Here is a 26,516-nt window from a genome sequence, read left to right as displayed (position 1 = left end):
GTCATGTTGAAGGTCTCGTTAACTTTTTGGCTTGCGATGCTGGGGATTGGACCTGTGTGTGCCAGGCAGTCACTGTGCCATGTCCGCCCCAGCCCTCCATTAACTCATTTGAGTTAAAGTATGAAGTGGAGGTTTCTAGTAGGCATTTGCAGCATTTTGAGGTACTTTTGTTAGCCCAGAAATGGAACATGAGCAGTGGCCAGTTGGACATAGCACCTGCCCCCTCTGCTCTTGGGAAGGAACACGGGACCCTGAAGAACAGCTTGCAGTTGTGGCAGAGATCGATTCTTGAGGTAGTGTTCTTTTTATCACACTGCTTTTCCCAGCGTCAATCTCGAAACATTTCATGAAAGGTCTCATCCTTGAAGATGACTTCAAATCTAGTGCCATCCAAACATATTTCCCAGGGCTACTTGCCTGGCATGGGGAGGAGAAATGAGTCAGGCAGACACCCCAGCTGACTGTGCCCGTAGGATGGGTAGACTCTGTGGGCACAGGACATGCCTCACAGATTAGGAGTTTGGAGGCTGGGGATATAGCTCAGTTGGTTGAGCGCTTGCCTTGCAAGTACAAGGCCCTGGGTTCAATCCCCAACACCGCAAAAAAAAAAAAAAAAAAAAAAGACTAGGAGTTTGGAAGGGGAAGCAGCATTCTGAGATGCTTGGGTTGAGCCATCGTCGTGTGCAGCCCCTACCCCAGACCAGTGACTCCCTGGCTGGGTTGTGTGGGAGGAGGGCAGGCCTGAGGGTCCACAGGGGAGGCCAGGGCTTGGCCTCCAGGATCTGTTTTCCACCAAGGACATTGGGGCACGGGATAGGAGAGGCTCCACTGACTCCTGTCCGTGTCTTTGCCCGGGACCCTTTCTGGTTTCCGGTGGGCAGACTTAGCCACCTTGCTCCTCCGCTCTTCCCGTTTTCTCTCTCCCTCACCCATCTCAGTTTCCTCTTTTGGTAGTGCTGCTGTTCTCCCCAAACCCTTTTCTCATCTCTGTCCCTTCACAGGCACACTGTGTTAGTTGTGCCTTCAGGTCTCACAGGGCTGTCCCTTTTTCTCCCAGCCACCAGCATCTGAGTTCAGCCTGGGCTGGTATCTGGGCGGGGGACAGACATTACTTGTTGGTTTTCCTCCTCCCATCTTTAGCCTTTCCAGTCCTCCTGCGCTGCTGCGCACACCTTCTGTCCTGGCAGTCCTCTGCTGCTGGATCCCGCTGCCTGTCACCTGCTTCTAAACCCCTTGGCTTTGTCATCAAGTCCTTTCCAGCCCTACCTGTTTTGCCTTATTTCACAAATTGTGCACACTTCCCAATTTGAACCTTGACTTTTATTCTTTACTGTCCTGTCTGCCCAACAGCAGCAGCTTTCCTGCCCCCACCCCTTTTCTTTGCCTCAGATGCTTGCCTTTCCCATGGTCTCTTTAGATCTCCTTCATCTTGTCTTGCCCTGTCCCTGATGCTTCTCAAGGGTGCCTCATGTTTCTCCTCCTCCCTCTGTGACATTCCCCCTTTGCTGGGGGGGTGGAACCCAGGGCCTCTCCTGCAGGGCAAGCATTCTACCACTGGGCTCCACCCCCAGCCTTGCTGCATTGTTAGTGTTACTGTCAGTATGTACTGTTCTTCTCAAAGGGCCTGAGTGTTACCCTTCAGCTATTTTGCATGTTCCTCCAGAGCAGAATCCTTTTGTTATCTCCCTTGGTCTTTAGAGTGATGTGTGTGTTCAGTGGGTTTCTCTTTTTTTCTGATGAACTTCGAATGTGAGGAAGGTATAATGGCTTTGGTAGAAACATCTAAAATGTAACTTCAGTCCTGTTTTCAAGCAAGGGATTTGTGTCTCTCCATGGAAGAGAAATAACTTGCTATGATCCTTCAATTACCCAGTGCCTCTGCAAAGAGCAAAGACCTTCTGTGGTGAAGTTGGCTAATTTTTTTAAGGTCTCCATAAATTATGCAAAATTTTGTTGGCAAACAGTGTAATAACAATTTAAGTGGTTTACTTTTTCAGGTTGATTAACCAAACACTTATTTACTTGTGTGCAACTGTTGATTATATCATCCACTTACCAAAATTTGCTTTTGCTTTCCTTATCCTATTTCATTTTGTGTGTGTCTCTGGCTCTTTAGGCTCTTTCAAGGGTGTCACTTCCCTTCCCAGTAAGACTAGAGGATGAAAGAAGAAAGGGATTTGCTGGAGATCAGGTGCAATTCTAGGCTCAGCACCAGCTAGTTCTGTGCCCTGGTAACTGGGCTGGGGACTAGCCATGCTGTGAGGAGCTGTGAGAAGCTGACGGCTGGTGATGGCTCTGTCCTCCCTGTCCCCTTCCTGGTACTCTTCCCCTTCCACCTCCAAACCCCAGGGAATTTACTTACTTAGAGGTAAGTAAATAACTGTTTGGATGTGTGTCTCTTTTAGATCAAATGGGCATTTCAGCTCAATTTCATCTATAAAATAGCCCTGCAGACAGGAGACAGGTGGCGGCCTCCGTGGCCTTGTTCACCTTACTGTGGTCTTAGGAGCACCCACTTCAGTCCATCTGCTGGGGGAAGTGGGTTGCTGAGGCCTGAGAGCTGCCAGGCCTCTGGCTCTGCTGTGAGGTGGTGCAGGCCTTTGGCCTGGCCTACTGTCCTGCTTCACCCGTCCCCTGCGTGGCGGCTGCTCTCCTTGGAAGCCCCATCCATGCTCCTGGCCCTTCTGGCCTGCAGCTATTTCGAACTGCCTGTTCCTTTTGCCTGACTTTCCCTTTTTCCAACTCTAGTCCTGTGAATGTTATATTTTCAGCATGATTTTGTCATTATGAAATATGTCCACTCCACCTTTAGTCTTCTCAGAACTGGCTACCCTCGTCCTAGATTTCATCCCTGGACCTTTGTATATTTCTGATTCTGGTTTCCAAGTTCCTGGAGGTTCAGTAAAGTATGGAATTGAAATACACCTTTTTCATTCATGCCTTGAAGTGCGGTTAGGTGTTCCAGCAGCCTAGTGTGGCCTCACTGCATTGCCTGGAACTTTTGACCCTTCTTGAGTAGTTGGAATGACAAGATGGGGCCCCAGGATTTGGTACAGGGGGTTGAACCCACGGATGTGCTCCCCCTGAATTACATCCCCAGCCCTTTTTATTTTAGTTTTGAAACTGGATCTTGTTAAGTTGCCCAGGCTGGCCTTGAATTTGTGATCCTCCTTCCTCAGCCTCCCTAGTAGCTGGGGTTTCAGGCTTGCACCAGGACACCCAGCTAGAGTTCATTTTGCCTCACATGAATAAACACGCTACTCTTAGGAGAGGCTGACTTAATAAAACCCAGCTTGGCTTGAGTCTGGGCGCAGGACTCAGTTTCTCTGAGGTGAACTCGGGATCCCAGTCAGTTTTCAGTGGGGGATTGTGCACGTCTCATCTGTGAAGGTTTTGAATGTGAGTCCTGTTGTATTTGACAAAAGCTGGGTGTCATTAGTCAGATTTATTTGGTGTTAGAAGTGGACAGCGAGTGTCTGCTCCCTCCAGGCTGTGTCGTGGCTTGCTAGGCCTCACCTTTCTCCACACCGCTCTCCTAGCTCAGCTGTGCTCCATTCAGCTGCAACCTTCATTGAAGGTATGAAGGTAGTTGTGCAGGAGGAACTATTTCAAGAAGAAATAAGGCAGGATCAGTTAAAACCAAACCAAACCAAACCAAACCAAACCAAACCAAACAAAACAAAAAAAAAATAGGCACAAAACAAAAATTCCACAAAAACTTAGAAACTTATCTTATGGAAACTTCCAAGCATTCACAAGGGAAATCATCCAACAAATGCCATGTACTGCCACTCATTTCTGATATTATTCTTAACTTGCCATAATTTTCCATCTGTTCTCACCTTATTTTCTGGTGTATTTCAAGCAGATTTCAGGTCTCTTAATTCATTGAGAAATATTTCAGCATGCATCTTTAACTTTGAAGACTTTCCTTTTTTTTTTTTTTTTTTTGGTGCTGGGGATCAAACCCAGGGCCCTTTGCTTATAAGGCAAGCACTTTACCAACTGAGCTACCTCCCCAGCCCAAGACTTTCCTTTTTTAAACATAACTACTACGTCATCATTATACCTGATGAAAATATGAATAATTCCCTGATATCATCTAATACTGTGTCCTTATCCAGATTTTCTTGATTGTCTAAAAATGTCTTTATAAATGTTTGAATCCTGATTTGAATAAAACCGCTCACATTTGGCCAGGGTGTGTCTTAAGTATCTGTGCTCTCCATCATTTTCCCTCCCTTCTGTTCCCTTTCATGCCACTGTTTGGCGGAGAAATTGGGTCATTTGTCCTGTGCCTTTACCTTAGCCTTTGGCTGATTTAACCGTTGGTGGTGCTGACAGGCAGAGGCCGGTCCTCTGTGCAGCCAGCCCCGCCACTGTCCAGCGCTGTTCTAACATGAGCTGAGGGACCAGCACTAGTGGTTAAGACCGGCTGCTCACAACCCTTTGTTCCCATGATGATTCTAGGTAATTCGGGATTGCAAATAAGGTGCAAAATGTCTTTTCCCAAATTAGACAAGGGCCATTCTACTTGTAGTTTCTTTTTAACCCACTGACTTGGGCCATATTTCTCCAGAGGAATGAGGAGGCTTCGGTGTCCTGCAGGGCAGGAGTGTGGCTGCGTCTGAGTGGCTGGAGCACTGGTCCAAGGGCTCCCCTTGTGCTGACTGTTATCATTCACCCATCTTTCTTTATTTTCAAACTCTATTAACAATCTGGTATTTCTGTGGAATTGTTTTAAAAGTCCTAATAGAAAGTATGGTGATTCTCTTGAAAGATGCGATTTGATGTTAAGAGTACTAGCTTTTTTTCTTTTTTAAATTTAAGAAAACTCTTAAGCCAGGTGTGGTGGCACATGCCTGTTTGCCTACTTGGCAGACTGAGGCAGGAGGATTGCTTGAACCCAGGAGTTCAAGGACAAGCCCGAGCAGCATAGTGAGATCATGTCTCAGAAAGAAGGAAAGGAAATCAGTCTGTGCATTTCATAGCTCTGTACTGCCCTGCTTTTGTGCTGGAGGGTTTGAGTTATTGCTGAGTTCGTTTGAAAATGCCTTGCATATTTGAATGGATGGCTATGCGCTTATCTCTCTTCCTCTTAGGTTCTTGGCCCTCCCGTTTGGATCTTTCTGGCTTTTCTTTCTCTGCCCCACTTTCTTGCCTTCTTGGGTACAGGTGGACTCTTCCTTTTCATCTAGTGTGTTATTTGTAACACCTACTAGTATATTTTGTGCTTCCCGGCCATAATGGACACTTTAATTAGTAGTTGATGCTGCTTTATAAATAGTTGTCCAGCTCTCTCGCCTGATTTCTTCTGGGCAGCCTTATCTAACTAAATCTGTGGCTTCAACTATCTCTTGATAAACCAAAGATCTCAAAGCTTTCTCTCTAGCCTAGGTGCCTCTCAGATGCTCCCAGAGTCCTAGCTGGCTAGATATCTGTTGGACTATAGCAGGGCAGATTTAGTACACCTGAAGCAGAATTCGCCTGCTTTTACTGCCTGCACAAGAACACAACACCCTACACACACATAGACCAAACCATCTTGCTTTTTATCCTGAGCATGTACTAAACTCTCAAATAGATTTGTCTAAAGAATAAGTGAGTCTTGGAACTTATGCTTGTGCTTCCTGTATTACTTCTACTTTTGGTTAGGACAGTTTTGACAAAGGGTCATGTTGAAACCTATTCTTTTGGTTGGATGTATATAGTACTTAGATCTTGTTTCAAAAGATTCTGATTTGAATGGTAATTTTGTGAGTAAAATAGTTTATATCCCATGAACTGAAACTTAAAATTTCTACAGTTCCCTGTGTGTATATCACTTATATTTGGTCAGGTGACTTTCTCTCATAGTGGTAAACACAGAGCATGTAAAAAACACCATTTCTCTGATTCTCCTGCAGAACCTAAAATTCATCTTTACTCTGATAGAATGGTAATTTAATTTTTTCATGATTTTTCCAAGTTTAAACCTGAGAAGTTGGTTAAGTGATACTTTTTTTCTTAGTAGATAGTTATAATCATAAAATGCATGTGTTTTTCTTTTTCCTAGTTTAACTAATGCCTGTGTATTTGTTAAAAACCAAGGCCAGAACTAAAAGCTAACAAGTATATATGTTAACAAGTAATTTGGTTTAAGCAGTTGTTGGTGTGTTGCAGGATTTATGCTACAAACATTTAGAAAGTGCTTCCCCAAACACCTGTTATCCTCATTTAAACTTCTGCTTGCTTGTGCCCCCCACCAGTTTCCCTCCTCCTTCCCTCCCTTGCTGGGGATGCAACCCAGGGTCTCAAGCTAGGCAGCCTCACTGTAGAGCTGTATTTTCATCCCCATTTAAATTTTCTTAACAGAGTTGGCTTAGAATGCAAGTTCTGACCATTCTAAATTCTGATTCTTTACCAGATGAGAATTTCTGGGCCCAGCAGTCTGAGCTTTCACAAGCCTCCTGGGAGTTCTTTTTTAAAAAGTATTTTTAGTTGTAGATGGACACAGTACATCTATTTATTTATTCATTCATTTATTTTTATGCAGTGGTGAGGATTGAACCTAGTGCCCCACTTGTGCTAGGTAAGTGCTCTACCACTGAGCCGCAGCCCCAACGCGAACTCCAACCCCCACTGGGAGTTCTCACATTCTGATGTCTGCTCAGGTTTAGATCCTTAATTTGATTTTGCAGTAAATAGGATAATAGGAAGAAAGGAGGTTGGTTTTCATTATAACTTTTAATCAAAAAACTTCTGAAAGGAGTAGGTTCTTTAAGAGGCTGTGTTGCAGACCTTCAGTGCATTGTGTTTTCATGCGGAGGATTTCACATATCCTAGGAGACCCGGTGGTTTTCTCCATGGGTCTTTCCAGATCACTTTTCCTGAGTTTATTTAGTGATACCCAAGTTATATTGACAAACGTGTGTCCTTGAACTTGTCTTAATCATTTGTGTGACTTTATTTGCTAACTTACTGGTAGAGTAGATTTGTACTGTGCATTAAACATTGTGGGGCTAGGGGGTGTATCTCAGCATTTGCCTGGTGTGCGTGGGACCCTGGCTTTCATCCCCAGCACTGGAAAAAATGTATAAAAAAGTTTTTATTGGGATAAGATGCACATAACATTTCTTTTTAACCTTGTATGTGTGGTGCTGGGACCACGCCAAGGGCCTGAGGCATGCTGGACAAACACTCTGCCACTGAACTTCAGCTGCCCAGCCCTTCTAACTCATTTTCAAGCATACGGAACACATTAATGATGGTGTGCAGACACCAGCACTGTTTGTTTCTAGAACCTTTCCTCTTCCTAGATTGAAGCTCTGTACTCATTACATTGAACATCGCCCCCCGCAGGCTTTTCGGAAGCCCCATTCTACTCTTGTTTATGAATTTGACTACTCTGGGGACCTCATGTAAGTGAAGTCAGACAGTATTTGACCTTTTGTGGTGTTTTTCATTTCACCTGGAGTAGTGCCCTTGAGGTTCATCCCTGCTGTGTCAGAATGACCTTCCTTTTCAAGTCTGAGCAGCATTCCATGCTTGTTTAAATCACATTTTATTAATCCATTCTTTCATTGTACATACTTAGGTTGCTTCCACCTTTTGGCTATTTTCTCTACTGTACTTTCTTTTCTATTTTTTGGAGGCGAGGGGTGCTAGGAATTGAAACCAGGATCTCATGCATGCTAGGTAAGTGCTCCCTCAGCACAGGACGGCAGTGAAAGAAAAACTGAGTTTCTACCCTGAGTCCTCCTGATTTCCTTTTCCTTTCTTTCTTTCTCCTTGTTTGTTTGTTTCTTTTTTTTTTTTTTTTTTTTTTTGTGGTGCTTGGGAAGGGAAGGAACCCAAGCCCATATTAGGCCAGTGCTGTACCCCTGAGCCACACCCCAGCCTCTTCTTTGTTCTCCTGAGTGTGATCTAAATTGTTAATGTTTCAAGATGCCTGATGTGCAGCTTGTAAAAATAGCCATGCAATAAATACTACAGGATCGATATTTTCCCGATGTATTTCTCTAACTCCTACCATGAGCCTGCTGACTCCATGAGCGTTTATTCTGGTTCATGAACCAGATAATATTTCCACATCTCATTGTATTCTTTTATGTGGGCAAACACATGGCATCTTTAAAAGCTGACAGCTGCAGTTCCCTGGAACACTAAATGCTTTTCTCAAGTCCACAAATTTATCTTTTACACTCTGAAAAGTAAAACAGAACTCTGCCAAGACCATCTTGACTTGAAGAAATATGCAAAACTACTGTTTTGTTGTTGGAGATATATTTATGCTCAGTTTGTTCTTTATTAGACCCAAAATTTTATGGATTAGGAATGGTTTGTGAAAGTCATGGCATATTTTAAATTTCATTGGATCTGTTTAGCATCATGTGATTGCTTTAAATACAAATTAAACATCAAAAAAAGAGAAGTAAAACCTTTCATAGCACTGTGGACAGTCTTGTTTGCCTTGGGTTTAAGTCATTGTGGCCTGTGACACATTTGACATTTGAGATTTATTGACAGAGGCAAGGTATCTTAAATTTAAAGATCTCTTTAAAGATGTGTACAACTCTTTTTCTAACTAGCGTCCTTTAATTCTCCAACAGGGATTGGTTAGTGTACCTTCGATAGTGAAAACACTGCATTAACATGTTGAGATCCTCTGGAAGTACGCAGTGTTTCCAACTAAGCACGAACAGACAGTAGTAGTGGTTTGCTTTTATATTCTGTGGGCACCAGAGAATGCTATTATGATGATTGAAAGCAAGTACAAAAAGATAGAAATGGAATTAAAATGCATATGATGTGTTTGAATTAAGTATAGTTAAAACCACAGGCTGTATGAACAGGATTTAAATGGAGAGACTGGGGCCAGTGGGCAGCCCCTCAGGAGTGGGCCTGCTGGTTTGAAAGCAGCTCCACGCAGCTGCTCAGCCCTGCGCTGCTGTCCAGGGGAAGTTAGGTTGTCTTCCCCATTAAATGTGTGTTGTTAGTTTGGATTTTGTTGTCATGCCAGGGGTCTCTTCAGTTCCTTTGTATTCTTCTGAGACGGGATCTGCCTCTGTTGCCTGACTGGCCCTACACTCTTGGGCTCAAGATACCTTCCTGCCTGAGCCTCCCGGGCTGGGGCCACAGATGATAGTAAGAACAACCAGTGAACACTGATTGTTTTCAGAGGTCCAAGGAAATGCTTCTCTTTTAAACGGGGTTTCTGTATTGCTCCTTTAATTGATCTCTCTGAGTCGCAGGGGTTTTGCTTTAGTATCCTGAATCCAAGTCAGCCCTTCCTTCAGTTGGGGTCTATTTGAAACCCAGCCATTGAAACCATAGGGGCTGGGGTGGGGTGGACATTCTTGAAATGACCTACCTGTGCTTGACATGAGTAGTATGTTAGCTCAAATATTTTAACATGCCCAGGCATCCTTCTGTGCAGTGAATCTGAGTGTTAGTCCTTTGACACTAGTTTTAATTTAGGTCACACTGGCTGGTGAAGCAGAGGACAGTAGGGCTGACTGTTTTCAGCCTCTGCTGGGTATAACTTAGATCTATGGAAATCACCACATATGTATGTTTGATGTTGTCACCATACAGTGGGAAAGATGATTTTAAAAGTCTGTGCATTGGTGGATTCTTATGGTCATGTACCTTTTCCATGAAGGATATTTTAGAAGGCTTTTTGTAAATGATATTAAAATCCCTAAATACAACTATATCATGTTTTTAACATTAAAACTTGAAACTTGTGAAGCAAAGTAGTTTGAGAACATTCGTCAGGTACCAAGGAGACAAAGGAGGGCGATGTGGTATGTGGTTGGGAACCAGCTCTAAAACACAGGCTACCTTCTGGGTCTTGTTATTTTCTGCAGGATTGACACGTGTGTGCCATCATGCTGTCCCTGGAGGAGAAGTACATGGTGGGCATCAGAGCCATCTCCAAGGGCTGCATGAGAAGACCACATTGCCTGGCCCAAAGAGCCTGAGACCCCCCCTCACCCCACACTGATCCACCTTTTACAGAGGCTTACAGAAGTCCAAGAACAACACAGGGGTGCTCATGTGCCAATAGCTCATTTTCCAACTCATGCTTGCTTTGTGGGCAGGCCCTTTTATCTCACTTTACAAAGGAGGAAACTGAGGCTTAAGCTGCTTGCCATGTGCCTTTCCTGAACTGGCATGGGCAGATTGGGAGCAGGCCTCATGCAGCGCAGACACCTGGCTTTCCTAATTGCCCAAAGAGCCGAGTCTCAGTCTTTGCTTTGAAAGATCTTCCCTTTCCTCTTCCTGACCTTGCTTCCTTGGGACTGCCTGGCCTGATCTGGCTCTCTGCTGGGCAAAGAGCTCTCTTCTCTTGAGCAGGCGGCTCTTGCCTGCAGGTCGCACAGCTGGGCTTTCTGTCAAGGGCTGGGCTCAGCTTTGTACTGCACATGCCTCACCAATTTGTCCTCTTCTTGAAATACAGTGCTGGGGGAGGTTCGCTGGGTGGCGGACCTGATAATTGGGTTGGTGTGGGCGGGGGAGTGAATGAAAAGTCTCTCAGCACATAAGTAGCAGGAGGCCATGGTGCTGATGTGGTATCTGTGGTCTAGACTGTGCAAGATTGCCCCAGTAAGCTTTTGTCCCCAGAACAGTGGGTGACCCTCTGGGGTTGTGGAAACAGCAGGCTCATGTGGACATTTATTGGTGCCTGGCCATTGGTTCCTGACCTGAGTTCCTTCTCCTCCCCTAGATTGTGTTCCTCCCTCTGTGGAAGGTGTTGATGTCATCCTACTACAGGGCCATCCCATGAAGCCTGATTCAGGGCCACCTGGAAAGTCGCCTTTGCCTAGAGCAGCTGGGTTTTCAGTATTCCCCCTCACTTATTCTATGAAGATTTTCTTCTCAGCTTGAGTCATGTCTTCAGGGCCATATTTTCTGCCTCCAGCAATTGAATGTAGTATACTTAATTAATCAGGTGAGTAACTCACTCCATGTATTTCCTGTGTTCAGTTATAATGGGAATATTTTGGTCTTAGTGCCTAAATTGGAATAAGATCCTTTTTTTTTTTTTTTTTTAGGTGCTGGGGATTGAACCCAGGGCCTTGTGCTTGAGAGGCAAGCACTCTGCCAACTGAGCTATATCCCCATAACATCATTTTTCTATCTTTATGGCCTTTTCTCTTCTTCAACAGGAGAGATGTATACTATTGTTTATACCTAGATTTGCTTTTATATGTGGCTAAATATAAACTTAACTGATATTCAACAAAGCCTCTTGAGATTTACATCTTATACTTTTAGGGTCATGGGGGAGATAATTATTTTAGTTGGTGAATACATGTGTCTTATTTGATATATTTTCAAAGCATAGTCAAAGCATAGTAAAAAGATAACGTGCCAGAGGGAAAACTTATTTAGTGTTAATCTGTTTGCTCATTTTATGTGCAGCTCAACTGGTTCCTAGACTGTTGGACCAGCTTTACGTGGTCTTTATTTCCTGCTCAATTTTTTCTTGAGGAACTGGTGTACAGTACGGGACAGTGGCCACATTTATTGAGTCTTGTCTTTGTTCTGTGTCAGTGCCTGTTGAACACGTAACAACCCTGTGAGTTGAGAAGGTGAAGGAACTGAAGCGCAGTGAAAGGAACCTTCCCCAGGACAACTGTGGGTGGGCCTGGGGTGCGAAGCCAGGTCTGCCTCTCCCAGGCTCATAGGAAATTGATCAGATAGCGTAGTTTCCTTATTCTTAACAGTTTCTAGTTATTAACATCTTGCTGTGTATTTGTTACAGTTGATAGCCAGTATTGGTCACATTGTTTTTAACTGAAGTCCTAGTGTATGTCTGGGCTTGCTCTTCCTGTGTGTCACACATACCCCTGAGCAGTAGCAGTGGACAGGTGCTCCATGTCATTTGTCCATCTCTCACATTCTTATAAATAGTAGGATGAATTGAGTTCAAGAATTGAAGGGAACCATTTTTTCCCCTCCAACTTAAGTGTATAATTTTTTTTTAAAAGTTTGCTCAGTTATTAAGACCCAAATACTTGATGGATTGTTTGGACTAGGTATCTTAATAAATGTATTCATTCTGGTTTGAGGCATGTGGGAGAGTTGCTGCACCACCAAAGGTGCTGTGTGCCCCCTGAGACAGGCATGCCTGATGTTGCTTAAAGACAGATGTGCCCACCCAGTAAGCAGCTAGAAAGGCCTCAAGCGAGTGTCTTCAGGATGAGAGGAAGATTAAGGCGGCAGAGCCCAGGCTGCGGTCCAGGATGTCTGTCCTGAGATTGTTCAGAAATAAGACACTGGCCAAGTATGTGCCTTATTTTTCTAACTTAAAATGCAGAAGATGGAGTTAGTCAAGCATACTAGATTATGCTTTGAATCTTATTTGAAAGCTCAATAATTGTCAGTCTGTTAATGTTAACAAAAGTTTCCTGAGGGTCTTGCCTGGAAACTTTTTATTTTAAGTGATTTTTTTAATAGTAACTTTATTTTATTTAGTTTTGTATGTGGTGCTGAGGATTGAACCAGTACCTTATACATGCTAGGCAAGCACTCCACCACTAAGCTGCGATCGCAGCCCTTTTTTTTTCTTTAGTGGATTTTTTAAAATAATAACTTTATCCTGGGACACTTGAAGAATTCTTTGCAAGTACTTCAAGATTAAAAAAAAAAAAAGACTCTTAAAAAAATAAAATATTCAAGAATTTAAAAAAAGATCAAATATTCTGGAAGATCTTGTTAATCCAAGGTTTGAGATGCATGGTTATTAATAAATGTTAGGTTCAGCAAGGAGAGAGAGAGAATTCTGTGTGTGTGTGTGTGTGTGTGTGTGTGTGTGTGTGTGTGTGTTTTATAACTTTATTTTATTTAGTTTTGTATGTAGTGCTGAGGATCCAATCCAGTAGGGCCTCATGCATGCTAGGCAAGCGCTCCACTACTGAGCTGCAATCTCAGCCCTCCTGTGTGTGTTTTTAATCAGGAATCACCTGGAACCATCCTCCTCTTATGCCTTATACCTGAGGCTAGATCAGAGTGGTAGACTGGCTTTAGCCACATGGAAACATGCTAATCTTTTAGATTGATGTGATTGTTTTTCCTTTGAGCATAATTCAGTTTTCATGCTCCTTTTGTGCTTATGGTAAAGGGGGTCAACCTCTCAGAAACTATGATACTTGTTAGGGTTGGAGCTGAGGTGTTCCCCAAGGCCCCATTCATGTAGAAGTCCTTGGAGGGGAAGTGACTGGACTGTGAGAGCTGTAGCCTGATCAGTCCACCCAGGTTTGAATGGACTAGCTGGGTAGTAACTGGGCAACTGGGGCATGGCATGGGGAGGGGGTCACTAGGTTGTGCCCTGCAAGGGTGCATCTGCCCTGGGCCCCGTCCCTCTCTCTGCTTCCTGACCCGCCAGGAAGCAGAGCTGAGCAGTTTTCCTGTGCTGGGCCCTCCCCTGTGACATGCTGCCTCACTGGGCCCAGAGCAGGGAGTCAGCTGGCTGTGGACTGAGGCCTCTGAAACCCGAGCCCCAAATAAACCTTCCGTCCTCCAAAGTGTTCTTGTCAGGTATTTTGGGCACAGCAGTGCAAAACCTGATTAAAACAATACTCTTTTCTGAACACTCGACATACTGATTCTTAACTCTCTCCTGAGAACCAGAAAGAACAGGACACATGACAGTCATGTGCAGTGTGAAAGCACCCAGGTCCCTGTCCTTTGGAGTATTGGGGAGCAGGGCGCTGTCAGATTGTGCCTGTGGGTGGTGTCCCAGTTCTCAGGTGATCGCCTGCTGCTCCTGTGTGCCTGTTCCTCTCTCCCTGTGCTGCTGGTTGCTTGCAGCAGGAGGGAGGCATGGACTAGTGCTTGTTTCTCAGACCCCCAAGGTTAGGAAATGTCTGGCAGAAAATCCCCAAATGTCCAGAGCTGTCAATGTGGTCCTTTAGGAGGAGACCATTGTTAGTCATTTTTGGATTAGGGTTTCCATCTGACTGTTGTCCCAGCTGGGAGGAGCCCAGTTTGGGTGCCAGTAAAGCAGGCCTCCTGAAAGTTTCAGGAGGCCAGGAAAACTGTCTTACTGTGTGGAGGGTGGTTTGGGTTTTTTTGGGGTTTGTTGTTCTTGTTGTTTTGTCTTGACACAATTTTAAAATATAACAGACAGATTAGTGACTTCTCTGTGGAATTAAAACTTTCTGCATGTGAAGTCTTTTCATTTTGTGGGTGTTTTCCCATTTTTCCAGGTCCCTTTGGACTGTCTGCTATTGCCTGCTGGGAAACACACACATGAAGCTCCGTCAGGAAGGGTGGTGAGGGTGTGTTCAGCTCAGTCCCCACACCCCAATGGGACAGGTACCTGAGTCAGCGTGATGTTTCCTGAGAGGAGATCGCAGATTTTGGAAGAAATTCAGAAGTTTCTTTCTCCTGTCCTCTGACAAAAATTGATGGTGTTTAGAATTGGAGCGGGGTGGCTCAATGCCCCAGGTGCTGTCCCCAGCCCTGCAAGACAGCAGGACCCACCCTCAGCACGCTGGGCTGCATGGAGAGACGCGCATTTCTCGGCAGGTTTCCCGGCTGCTGTTGCCAGCCTCTCCCTGCTGCTTTCCGTTGCATGCTGGGGTTCTTGTTGAAGTGATAACTAAAACAAGTAAGCACAGCTGGGCACAGTGACTCAGGCTGTAGTCAGGGAGCTCTTCAGTTTGAGGCCAGTCTGGGCAACTTACCAAGACCCTGTCTAACAAAAAAAACCAGATTCTGAAAAAGTAAACCTAGCGATTTGTGCCCCTGTGTGGTGGACTGAGAGTGGGCATCGGAGAGCCTGCGGAGCCAGGCCGCGCACTCTGTGCAGGCTCTGTCCTTCAGCTGCACCCCGCCGACCCTTCTGCCATGTTCCTCTGGGTCCTGCTCTGCTAAGCAGCTCAGCAGAGGCCTGCGTGGCTCACAGGTGTTCTAGTAGCCCCTGAGGCCGCAGCGTCCTCTCCTCAGCCTTTACCACCATGTAGGTTGAGCTCTGGACTTTTCCAGGTCGTATTACCTCTGGAAAAGGTGTGGTGACAGGATTGTGGAATTTGAGGTCTTCCCAGATGCAGTTTGTAATTTAAACCTCAGACGTGTTTGATCTTAGAGGCTGTGTCTTGCAGTCTGTCACAGATGCACATACTCCTTAGTGTCAGAGCAGCGTTTGTGTTTCCTCGTTCCATCTTACCTGCGGGTACTCCAGAATGCTGTTAGGACTCTCCTGTTGTCGCCCTGAAGCCTGGTGATGGAGGGAGGTGCAACTGGTCTAGATGCAGCCCTGCTGCTGGAACCCTGGTGCCCTTGGTGGTGGTGGAGTGCCAGGAGCAGCTTCTATGCTCCAAGTGTTTGGTGTTTGGTGGGAAAGTGGAGGGTGCCATCACTAACTGGATCGAGGTTCTCTTTAATAGGAATCAAGTTGTTGTGAAGTTTAGTTCCTGTTAGTGCTTTGGGAATACGTGCTTCACTAATAAATAGCATTGCAATGTGATACCTCAGTTTACCAGCTGACTGAACAGAAGTTTCTCCTAGCGATCTGCTGAGGAAGCAGAAGGTGGGCACAGAAGCCCACAGAGGGCTGCATAGTGACCAGGCGAGTCTCCCTGGAGAGCAGTCCCTTGCTGTGGAGTCTTCAGCAGGCTGTGCCTGTGCTTTTGGGTGGTTGCAACAGACCATGGTGCTTGAAGCCGGTCCTGCTCCCACTCTGCTCAGCCTGCGTCTGAGGAAAGTGACGTCCTACAGTGGGTCTGAGGTGTCTCTGAAGTCAACTGGGCCTGGCTTCCTTCATTGGCTGGTGCTCCTCCTTCCTTCGGTCATTTCTACCCAGCTGCCTGTCTTCAGGAGCGCCTGCTGTCACCAGCGCAGCCCAAGGTGATTCCATGGCCTAAGCCACTTCATTACCAGCTTTGGTCACCTCCTCTTCAGTCTTCTTTTCTTTGTCCTGTGCAGTTACAGCCCTGATGAAGCAGGGGCCTGTCTGCCCTTGTTAGAGTCTCCGGAGCCTTAGGACCTCCGCCTTGGCCTGTGTGGCTGGGTGCTCCCAGTAGCTGTGATTTTGATAGTGAATGGCAGAACAGGGACTTGGCCACACTTTCTTAGTATGTCGAACATTTGACTATTTGTGCCCTGGTAGTTTCTAAGAGAGATGGAAGGCAGTTTCTTCACCTGCTGGTTCTCTCCAGGGTAGAGCCAGGTCTGTGGTGAGTTTGCTGGTCCATGCAGTCCCATTGGATATTCCACTTGTTGCATAGAGAACACAGCTGGCTTGGTTTGTTGGCTAAAAGTTGGGTATGAGAATAGTTCGGTTTGAAGGTAATTTCTTTAAATGGAATTTCTTGGCAGAGAGCACCATTTAGCTCATTAATTCTCAAGTTGAAGTCCTTCATTAAAATATAGTTTTCTTTCGCACAGTTCTAGCTTTTAATATGTCAAAGTTGCATTGAATGGTTGGTTAAAAGCTGAAAGTACTATTGCCAAGCTTCCAAATTGCAGGCTCAGAAATCCTTTGAAAGGGAAAGAGTGGGTGTGGGAAAGTGGGAGGAAGCGATTCCCCAGAAGGCAGCTTTCCTCTGGGCCAAGTTGATAAAGTCTTAGTTTTGTTTTTATTATTGAAACAATTGCTCTGTTAAACAAAGAGAGTGAGAAAATGATTACAGTCATCTTCTCTTACAAAAGTATTCCTTTAAAGGGGAGATATCAAGAGACATTTCTTCCCCTCTGAACAAATTGCTTCTGGAAGGGTGTGTTTTGTTCAGCCTCTTGATTCTGATTTGATAAATACTGGGTGTGATTAGTGGATGGCTGGGTAGCATGGCAGAGAGTTTGTGAAGACTAAGTTGAGCTTTGGGGATTGCTTCTGCTCTTCTGACACTTGACGTGACCCTGGTGACAGTTGATAAGGGTTCTCCCAGGCAGAGATTAGGGCAGAGGTCAGAATCCAAGGCCTGCGGTGTGGCTCTGGGGCCCTAATATGGTGTTAAAGTAGAGGTACTTCCTGTGAAAACCCAGAGGGCTCACCCTGCTTCTGGGTGCACCCTGGGCCTGGAGGCCGGAAGTAGACAGGGTCCCAGGGAGAGCACCATCTGTTGCCTGCACACCTGGGCAGAGCTTTGGGCAGAGCAGCCTTTGCATACATTTTCATGTGTAAAGTGTTGTGTTTAATCAGTCATATGCAGAAGACAGCGCTGTATGCGAGCTTCTTGATTTGTACCAGTCTGTATATAGTCTGACTTGATGTCATAAAACCCTTACTGATATTTCTCTTTGTCGGGGAATACTAGGGACTGAACCCAGGGGCACTTTACCTCCAAGCTGCATCCCTGACCCTGTTCTGTTTTTTATTTTGAAACAGGATCTCACTAAGTTACTTAGGACCTCGCTAAATTGCTGAGGCTGACCTGGAACTTTCAATCCTACCTCAGCCTCCCATGAGGCTGGGATTACGGGAATGTGCCACCATGCCAGGAACCACTTATTTTACATGTGAACTTTCCCCCTTGGAGCTAACATGTCCCCCCCACAACACACACACATGCACGCACGCACGTACACATGTACACACGTACACACACCCCCTACACTTTTTGGTAGAAATATTTGAAAGTAAGTTGTGTATATCCTGACACTTTACTCCTAAGTACTAAAGTGTGTATTGCTTAAGAAGAGCTATTCTGGAGCTGGGGTCGTAGCTCAGTGGTAGAAGAGCTCTTGTCTAGCATGTGTGAGGCACTGGGTTCGATCCTCAGCACCACATATAAATAAATAAAATAAAGGTCCAACAACAACAACAAAATTAAAAAAAAAATAGCTATTTTCCCACATAAGAATGATCAGTATTCCACCCAAGGAATTTAATATTGATAGAGTAAAAGTTTTTTGTTTTGTGGTACTAGAGATCAATCTCAGGGACACTCTACCACTGAACTACATCTCCAGCCCATTGTATGTTTTATTTTGAGACAGGGTCTCACCAAGTTGCTTCGGGCCTCATTAAGTTGCAGAGGCCAGCCTTGAACTTGTGGCCCTCTTGCCTCAGCCTCCTGAATCACTGGAATTACAGGCATTGATGATTTCCTCATCACGACATTCCTCTATGTTTGTTAGATGTCCTTTTTTTTTTTTTTTTTCTGTAAAATCTCTTCCTTTGACCATTTTTCTTAGTTGCACTCCATGGTTTGTAATGACCTGCCATCTTTTTTCTTTCTGGTGCTCACATTATCCCAGGATCGGAGGGTAGACCCCCTCCATGCCTCGTCCAGTGAGTACAATGAAGACTCGGCTCTCAAATGAAGTTTTAAGGTCTTTATTTTTATGGGAGAGCTTCTGAGCCGAGTGCCTGGTTCTTCCTCCTCCTCCACCGCCGCCGACTTCTTTTTCTTCTCTTGTCGCGCAGCTCTTTCTCTCCTTCTTCTCTTGTCGCGCAGTTTTCTCTCTCCTTCTTTTCTCTCGTGCAGCTGTCACTTCTCTCTTCTTCCTCTCTCGTCGCGCCGGGGCCGCCTCTCCTCTTTTCTCGTCCCACAGCTGCTGCCTGCCCTCCTTGCCTTGCTTGCTCCGCCTTGCTTGCTCCCGCCGCTGCGCAAAATACGCAGCTTTATGGAATGTAACAGCCAATCACCTTAATGGGTCAGGCATTTGGCTTGTGGAGACTTAATGGTGGGTAATGAGGACATGTACTGATCACGAGCTAAGCATGGACGCCAATAGAAAGCACTTGCAGCTGGGCTTCTCGGCGCCATAGGGCGAGGCCAGCCACCACTGCGGGCCCTACAGGGCAGCGGCCTCCAACACTCCAGGCTGGTTCCCGTGTCCTTGGGACATACAGTCTTTCCTCACTCTCAGGTGGGAAGGACTTCACATCACCTTGTTGTCCCTGCTCACAGTCCTGCATGTCTCCAAAAGACCAGGTTCCTTCTCAGTAGGGAAGGTGTTTACAAATCAAGATCTGAATGCCAGGTTAGCTCAGTGCTACTGAAGTGTTGCTTCCAGGCCCTCCCAGTGGACAGAGCTAGGATGTGGTTTTTGGCACTGGGTTTTGGCACTGGGGATTGAACCCAGGGGCACTTAACCACTGAGCCATGTCTCCAGCCCCCCCCTTTTTTGACACAGGGTCTTACTAAGTTGCCTAGGGCTTCATTAAGTCACTGAGGCTGGCCTTGAGCTTTTGATCCTCCTGCCTTAGCCTCCTGAGTTGCTGGAATTATAGGCGTGTGCCACCATGCCCATCTTGAGAGGATAGAAGGTTTGCACCCTGAGAAGTGTTTTTTCTTGTTTTTTTTTTTTACCCAAACCCTTGGTGCTAGGTTTTGAACCCTGGCCTTTCCTCTTGCAAAACCAGTGCCCTATGGGATGGGCTATATCGTCAGCACCACCATGCCCATCTTAGGACATAGTTTTTAAATAAAACTAGAATGGTTCTGTTTTTTCCAGCGGTTGCTTACATCTTTGTGGAAGTAGGTGAAAAGTAGGGGGTTGATGTTCCTGAACAGTTCCAGAGACTGATGTAATATCAGGTTTTTCCTGTAAGCCTCTAGGAAGCTAGGTTTTCTTTGCTGACTGCAAAATTCCTTGGCTGTAACATCTCTAAACACAGGCCAGGGTAAGTGAGACAGAAATAAGACTGGATTCCTTAGTTTACTCAGTACGTTTTTAGTCTATAATTTGTAAATATTGAACAAAGACCTGTTTTAGGCTTTGAGGTTCTTTTTCTCTTGGGGGCAAAAAGAGAAGTGGGACTCAGTCTTTGCCCTGTGGCCAACTGGTATTTGGTGGCAGAGTGACAGGACCTGGAGAAGGGAAGGTGCTTGCCAGGGGCTGTGGACCGGAGGCACTCTGGAGAGAGAGGGGCTTGTGTGACTGGAGTTCCAGCTTAGTCCTGTGAGTGGCGCCTCCTGTGACTCCCTTTCAAGAACCTGAATATACTGAGGGTCTTTAGAAAATCTTCTAATTAGCTGAGAGAGAACGAGTACCTCAGAACTGTTGTGTTGAAGTCCTCGTACACTTAATTTCTGGGTGTTATCGTGCTGGGATGTGCAAAGACAGGGTTTGTTTGTTTGTTTGTTTGTTTGTTTTTGGTACTTTTAAATGTTCAATTTAAAAGTCAGTTTAGGTGGTTTTCAGTGTCAACATGGAGCAAATGAAGTCAGCAATTTGGGGTTTTCTTTCTAGATTTGCTCGTTTGTTCAGTACTTAATGCTACCAATCCCTAGGGCCTCCTGAGGCTCATCAAGATGTCCAGCCCTGGGGACACCTTGCAGGTACTGTTTATGATGAGAGGTTTACCAGGGTTCTGTCACTGGTGGGGCTGAGGAGAGCCCCTTGGGTGAGAGGTCAGTGCATAAGTATGAGAATGCATCTCCAGCTCCCGAGAATGTCTAACAGGCAGGCGTGATCGGGCACCACCATGCTGCTGTGACTCTTGTCCTCCCTCCCCGAAGAGGAGGCAGAGAGGCCCTGGAGGGCCTTGTGGGTCAGCGTCCTGGTGGTGACCCCAGTCTCCCCTCCTGCCCTTGGGTTGTGGTCCCTGCCCACAGTGGGGTCCTTGTGCTGCTGGGTTCTTTCTTGGACGTGCTATCCATCACTGCTTATTTGACAGTGATAGGTGCTGCTTTCCTCACTGACCTGTCCTTGCCCCAGCTGTGTCCTCTGCCTCCTTACCTCAGTAGCACCTGTGCATGCTCAGGACACTCTCGTCCTTCCATCCTCCCCTGAGCCGTTGGGGGCAGCTGCCTCCTGTCTGCCGCCCAGCGTGCACCTTATAAACCAGTCGCCTGGTCCTGTCAGGGCAGAAAGTGGGGCTCATCTGAGAAGTGAGGGCACCTGCCTGGAACTGCAGCAGAGGTGCCCTGGGAGTTGCTGTGCCCTGTGCCCCCTGCCCCTGGAGCCCTGTGGCAGCCTCATAGCCTGCAGTTTGCTGGCTACTCAGGTGAGCAGGCTGCTACAGGCAGCTGGAGTGTGTGCAGGGAGGGCCTGGCTCTGGCTGACGAGCTGCGTGCACCTGTTGGAGGTGAACTCGAGTGGCTGAGCCGTTCTCACCAACTCCATGGATGTCTTCCTAAAGTCTGGTTTTGGTTGTGATGAATTAAGATGGGAAGTCATAGAACCTCCCCTTCCATTTTAAGTCTGGTCCCACAGAGGAACGGCATCTGTTACCTGGGCACCAGCATCCCGCAGTGCCTCCTTTATGGGTGGGTACGGCAGAGGCCAGTCTGGGTTTCTCTAGACCTGCTCCCTGCATTCTCTGGCTTCCTGCCTAGGTACCTGGGCTGGGATGCCTTGGGGTTAGGTGTGCTTCCAGCTGCAACCTTAGCTCAGTGAGCTCTGTAGACTGCTGTGGAATAAACTAAATCTGCTGCTTAAGTGCATTTTCTAAAAGTCTTCACAAATTATGTAGCAAGTCTTTTACATTTTATTTCGAGGTAATTGTGGATTCACAATATATTAATAGTACATTGTCACAAAGAGTAACATGGATGGATCCTGCCCCCTCTTTACCGTGTCCCCCACGGTGACATCTTGGGAGGACAGGAGCACAGCATGGCAGCCCAGGTGCTGGCGTCCTCTTGCAGCCACCCCTGCGTCCCTCCTGACCCGGACAACCACAGGTCTATTTGTGCTCTCTGTGGTTCTCTTTCCCAGGTGTTAGTGAATGAGACCACACAGCATGGAACTGAGCTGTCCTCCCTCATTCAGCGTACTTTCTGGGGATTGTTGGTTGTGTGGACAGTGGCTCAGCCCTTTCTGTTGCCAAGCAGTGTTCTGTGGTGGCAGGTCGTCCAGTATTCACTCATTGAAGGACACCTGAGTTGTTCCAGGTTGGGCCGTTAGGAGTCCAGCTGCCTGGAGCATCTGCGTGCCGTGGCTGTGTGCACATGGTCTTCATTCCCCTGGGACAGATGCCCAGGACGGTGGCAGCTGCATGTTTGGGTGCTAAGAAAGTACCCAACTATTTTCTGGTGACACTCTTTTTCATTCCTGTGGGTGGGATCTGGGTTGACAGTCTCTTCACATCCTCGCCAGCACTTGATGTTGCTGTGTTTTATCATTCTGATGGATCGGTGGTGAGGCCTCCCTGTGGTTTTGAGTTTGTGATAGCTAACTGCTGGATGACCATCTGTTCACCTCTAGGTGCTCTTTGGTGAGATGTCTGTGCCTGTCTTGGCTCATTTTCTAATAGGATTATTTTTTTAGCTGTTGAGTTTTTTAAAAATTATGGTCTTAACCCGCCTGGCTCGCTCCCTGCATGAGGGCCTGCAGGTTCTCGCAACCCTTTTCAGAGCTCAGTGGTGCTGCCCATGGCTGCTTTGCCATGCAGCCAGCCTTGCTCGCTGCAGTCCGTGTGTTGTGAGTCCTCTGCCAGATTGCCTGGTTCGTGAGTGCTTTCTGTGACCTGTTTTATCATCCTCTTGACAGGGACTTTAAGGGAGCAAAAGGCTTTGATTTTGATGAAGTATATATTTTGCCTTTTACAGACTGTAGTTTCTGGTGTACAGTTTTATGTTTCACATTAAAGTCTGTGGTCCATTTTGGTTTCTGTTCATTTGTTTTCTGTTTTTGCAATGCCGGGATCATAACCCAGGACTTCCAGCATGCTAGATAAGCACTCTCCACTGAGCCACACCTCCAGCCCTACTTTGGGTTAATTTGTATATGAGAGGTGAGGTTTATGTCAAAGTTTTGTGCATGATTAGCGTGTGCAGGCTATGGGTTCCATCCCAACACGAAAAAGAAAAAAAAGGGGAAACATCATTTGGGTGTATTTGTTTGAGTCTAGTTCTGGGTTCTGTCCCATTGTTCTGTGTGTCTGTCCTCTACCAATACCATGTACCTACTGTGTGACTCTAGCTCCATGTAAGCCTTGGGACCAGGGGTGGGAGTCCTTCCAGTTTATTCATTTTCAATAATCACTTTAGTTTATTAAACATTTACTCTAGTTTCTTTGCTTTTCCTTATAAATTGCAAAATAATCTTGCCTGAGGCTCCAAAGAAAACTTGCTGGAATGTTGGTAGGATGTGTTGGGCCTTCTCTCTGTGGACAGACTCAACCTCTTCTCTGGACTGCATGCATGTGCTTTCTTTTCTTCTTAGTGAAAGCTGCAGATGGCCAGCACACTGCGATGCCTCCTGTGGGTGTGTATCGAGAGACATCACTTTTCGCTAGGGGGTCAGTAGCAACCAGAGACTGTCAGGTTGGGACCTCATTCACTCCCTTTGTTTTTTTGTTTTGTTTTGTCTTGGTTTGTTTTTATCCCTAGGCCTATGAAAGGAGGTTCCCTACATGTCCTCTGATTCCCATGTTTGGAGACAGCGACACTGTGAATGAATTCAAGAGCGAAGACGGGGCCATTCACGTCATTGAAAGGCGCTGCAAGCTGGATATAGATGCGGTCGGGCTGCTGAAGAAGGTAGCTGTAGAGGACTGTGGGAAGGTGATGCTCCAACGGACAGTAAATTTATGTTTCCAGTTTCTGTCACAAGTGGTGTTAACAATAAACCCTTTTTCTCTTTATTTCTGTTTTAAAGATTGCAGGAGTTGATTATTTTGTGCAGAAAAACTCAATTCTTGGGAATGTACTTTGCACCTTGAGACCCATAATGAAACGTTTTCTACTTGGGTCATCATTAACGAGCACTGCTGCTACACCGTGAGTACTCCAGCCCTGGGGGAGCAGTGGCCAGGCCTCCAAAGGGGGCTCAGCCGTCACTGGAACAGCACACCTCTGTCCTGGGCAGTTCCTCGCCATATATTACCTATGACCAAATCTGACGAGTGGATCAGCAGGAGTGGTGTGGCATCCTGCAGGGCGGACTGCATTGTGGTGACAGTCAAAGCAGCCAAGTAACGCCTTGACTTGTGTTTCCACTGTGACTCCTTCACTGCCCCCCTCTGCCTCTTGAGAAATGAGTTCTCAAGGAGCACGATGACATGTCTTTGAGATTAGAGGTGGGCACACATGGCCGCCTGTCATCTTCCCTGCTGTAAGAGCTGCTCCTGCCAGATCGTCAGCGTGGCCTCCCAAGTGGTCTCGCTGCTGCCCTCAGCCGCCTCCAGTAGATCCTCAATGCTGAATCCAAAGCCATCTCTTTAAAGAGTGCTGAATTGTGTTACTGAGCTCACAGCCCACTGCTTCTACGTGTCCATCAGAAAGAGCAGAGTCCTTGCCGTGGCTTACGCGGCCCTGTCCTCCCCCCGTCACATCTGGGGGCCCTCTGCCCTTGCACAGGGCCTGCCGCCCTCTGGCTGTACCCCACCTTCCTCTGGACTCCCCACGCCTCCTTCAGGTTGCCCAGCTCGCCCCTTCTCAGTGGCCAGTGGGTAGTGTGGCCTGCAGCCCCACCCGGTGCTCCTAACCAGGCTCTGAACTTTCCCCATAGCTCTCACCTTCCAGCAGCTGGAAGTTTCTCGCCTTTTATGTTCAAGGCTAGTGGTCTGTGTCCTCATTAGCTGTCAGCCACATATCAAGGGTCTTTCCTTTGTTCCTAATGGGAAAACAGCCCCATGAGTAAGTAGAGTGAGGGGCTGGACGAGGGAGATGAGTCCCTCCACTCGGGCCACTTTCTGAATGCCTTGGAGTTAGGCTTTGGCCTCCTGACAATTCCAAACCCTCTGTAATTCGTCCTTGTGCTGTTTTCGTGGGAGTAGCTCTGTAGTAAGAGAACTCCTCCTCGTCTGACAATGGGGAGCAGACCGGTGGCTCCCGGTGCCAGCACACAGTGGGGGGCATTCTCTTCCCGTGCAGGTTCACCCTGAGAATGAAGACTGGACCTGTTTTGAACAGTCTGCAAGTTTAGATATTAAATCATTCTTTGGTTTCGAAAGTACAGTGGGGAAAATTGCAATGAAACAGTATACCAGCAACATTTAAAACGTGAGTCTCTTGGGACTTTATAGAACAGGGAGGGTGGGGTCTCCTGAGCTGGTCTGCACTAGTCTTCTGGAGGCTGGGAGTGGCTCAGTTGGGGTTCCAGCATTTCTCATAGAGGAAGTGCTTCCATCCCCTGCCCCGTGCCCCCTGTTCAGCTGTAGGGGACTGGGTAGTGCTGGCTGCTGGTGAGTGAAGGGGGTACAGTAGGGTCCCTCCTGTCCACCACATTCTCTGCTTGGAATTGTGGGGACAGTGGAAATTAAGGGTCATGGGTCTGCGATGGAAGTGCCATTGTGCTGAGGGGATTCTCGCCCCCTTGGACTGTTGGCCTCGTCTTCCCTGGACCTTCTCATGCCGCTGGTAGGAGCGTGGCTCATGGTTTTAAACCTGGCGGAGGACTCTGGAGGGCTCATTTTGTTTTCAGGGTGTGGTGCTAGATTGGGCCTGAGACGGCGCGCGTGTTAAATGCTAGCGTGAGTCTTACAGATGGGTAGGGATGAAGAGTGTTGACTACACTCAACTGAAAGTCGGTTTCCTCCTAAGGGGAAAGAAATCATCGAGTACTACCTTCGTCACCTCGAAGAGGAGGGCATCACCTTCCATTGGGCCCACCTCGGAGATGTCTTCGTCCAGCAAGAATCAGGTGGCCTCCACTGCTGCCCTCAAGGAGGGGCGGGGCAGAGAGGCCCTCTGGAACCCTGGCAGGGCCCCCGAGCCTGCGGTGGGAACCCCCGACGGTGGGAATCCCCGAAGGTGGGTCTGAGGGCAGCTTCCTTCTTCCAGCTAGACTGGGGAGTCGCGGGGGGCCTTTCCTCTCTACTGCCCTGCTTGTTCTTGTTTCCTCGGGACATAAAGTATCACGTGGGGAAAAGGTCCACCTGTCATTTCTGATCTTGTCTCCTTGAGCTGGCTTATGTAATACATTCATGAGATTTTTTTTCTTAGTTTTTAATAAGCAGGAAATGTTATTCCTGATAATTTTCTTATTGGACCAGCTGTTTCAGGTTAGCTGAAGGTGCCCAAGGTGAATGCAGGCCAGCAGGCCTTCACCTAGAGCAACTCCTGCTTGGAGTGCCAGGCACCCCCTAGGTCCTGGGTGTATCTCACACATTGATAGAGGCTCCTTGTGGGTGGGAAATGCTGAAGATCCTCAGTGTGTTTGCATTAACGGAGGCACAGAGAAGTCAACTTGCCTGGGACACAGGTAGTCAGTGACAGGATGAGATTGTGCCCAGGTGGGCTGGCTCCATGGACGACTTTGCTTACATGCTGGCAGCTGACTGTTGATCCTTGGTAGTTTACTGGGGGTAGGGGATGGTTTGGCGATATGTTTCATTTTTCTCCTGATGAATATTTTTTTGTTATACTTATTTTGCTGTCTCATCCGTCCAGTTTTATTACCTTATTATGGAGAGCTTGTGTTCCTGAACATGGTAGCTGTATCCTCAAGATAGACTTAGTTCTACTAGTTGGTATTATTTCATAGTTTTATGTCTGTCACTGAATTAGACCAGCGTCGAGTGTCTTCTCTTGCCCAGCTTCTCCCCTGGGTAGAATTGAGGCTGGCAGGATTGAGGTGATTCCATGGCAATCAGGAAAAGGTAGCTGAGTGAGAAGGTTCACCTGTGGCCCTCAGGGGTGTCTTCAAGCCCGTCACAAAGTTCTCTGGGCAGCTGCTTTGAAACT

At 46.8% G+C, this 26,516-nt stretch overlaps 1 protein-coding gene and 1 long non-coding RNA gene across 19 annotated transcripts in view; one reads left to right on the top strand and one right to left on the bottom strand.

The window, feature by feature from the left end:
* Positions 1-26,516, bottom strand: part of LOC306668296 — a 547,020-nt gene that overhangs the window by 205,607 nt on the left and 314,897 nt on the right. The gene's annotated exons all lie outside the window — the stretch shown is intronic.
* Positions 1-26,516, top strand: part of LOC306668291 (uncharacterized protein) — a 140,031-nt gene that overhangs the window by 12,472 nt on the left and 101,043 nt on the right. For 2 of the 18 annotated variants that reach the window (XR_013765823.1, XR_013765829.1), the window contains exons 2-5: positions 23,220-23,393; positions 23,488-23,609; positions 24,705-24,833; positions 25,374-25,567. The exons of 3 other annotated variants lie outside the window; for them this stretch is intronic. Coding sequence is in view for 1 of the 15 variants with exons in the window: in XM_079151515.1 (XP_079007641.1) it covers positions 23,259-23,393; positions 23,488-23,609; positions 24,705-24,756 (309 nt within the window). In the remaining 14 variants the exon portion in view is untranslated. Of the gene's footprint in view, positions 1-2,116; positions 2,369-7,828; positions 10,937-23,219; positions 23,412-23,487; positions 23,610-24,704; positions 24,838-25,373; positions 25,568-26,516 lie in introns of those variants that run through there. 13 more of the 18 variants (XR_013765815.1, XR_013765824.1, XR_013765827.1 and 10 more) reach the window with 12 other exon arrangements.

Source organism: Sciurus vulgaris, assembly GCF_902686455.1.
Source record: "Sciurus vulgaris genome assembly, chromosome: 8".
Taxonomy (NCBI): Eukaryota; Metazoa; Chordata; class Mammalia; order Rodentia; family Sciuridae; genus Sciurus; species Sciurus vulgaris.
This window is presented reverse-complemented; position numbering and strand designations above follow the sequence as displayed.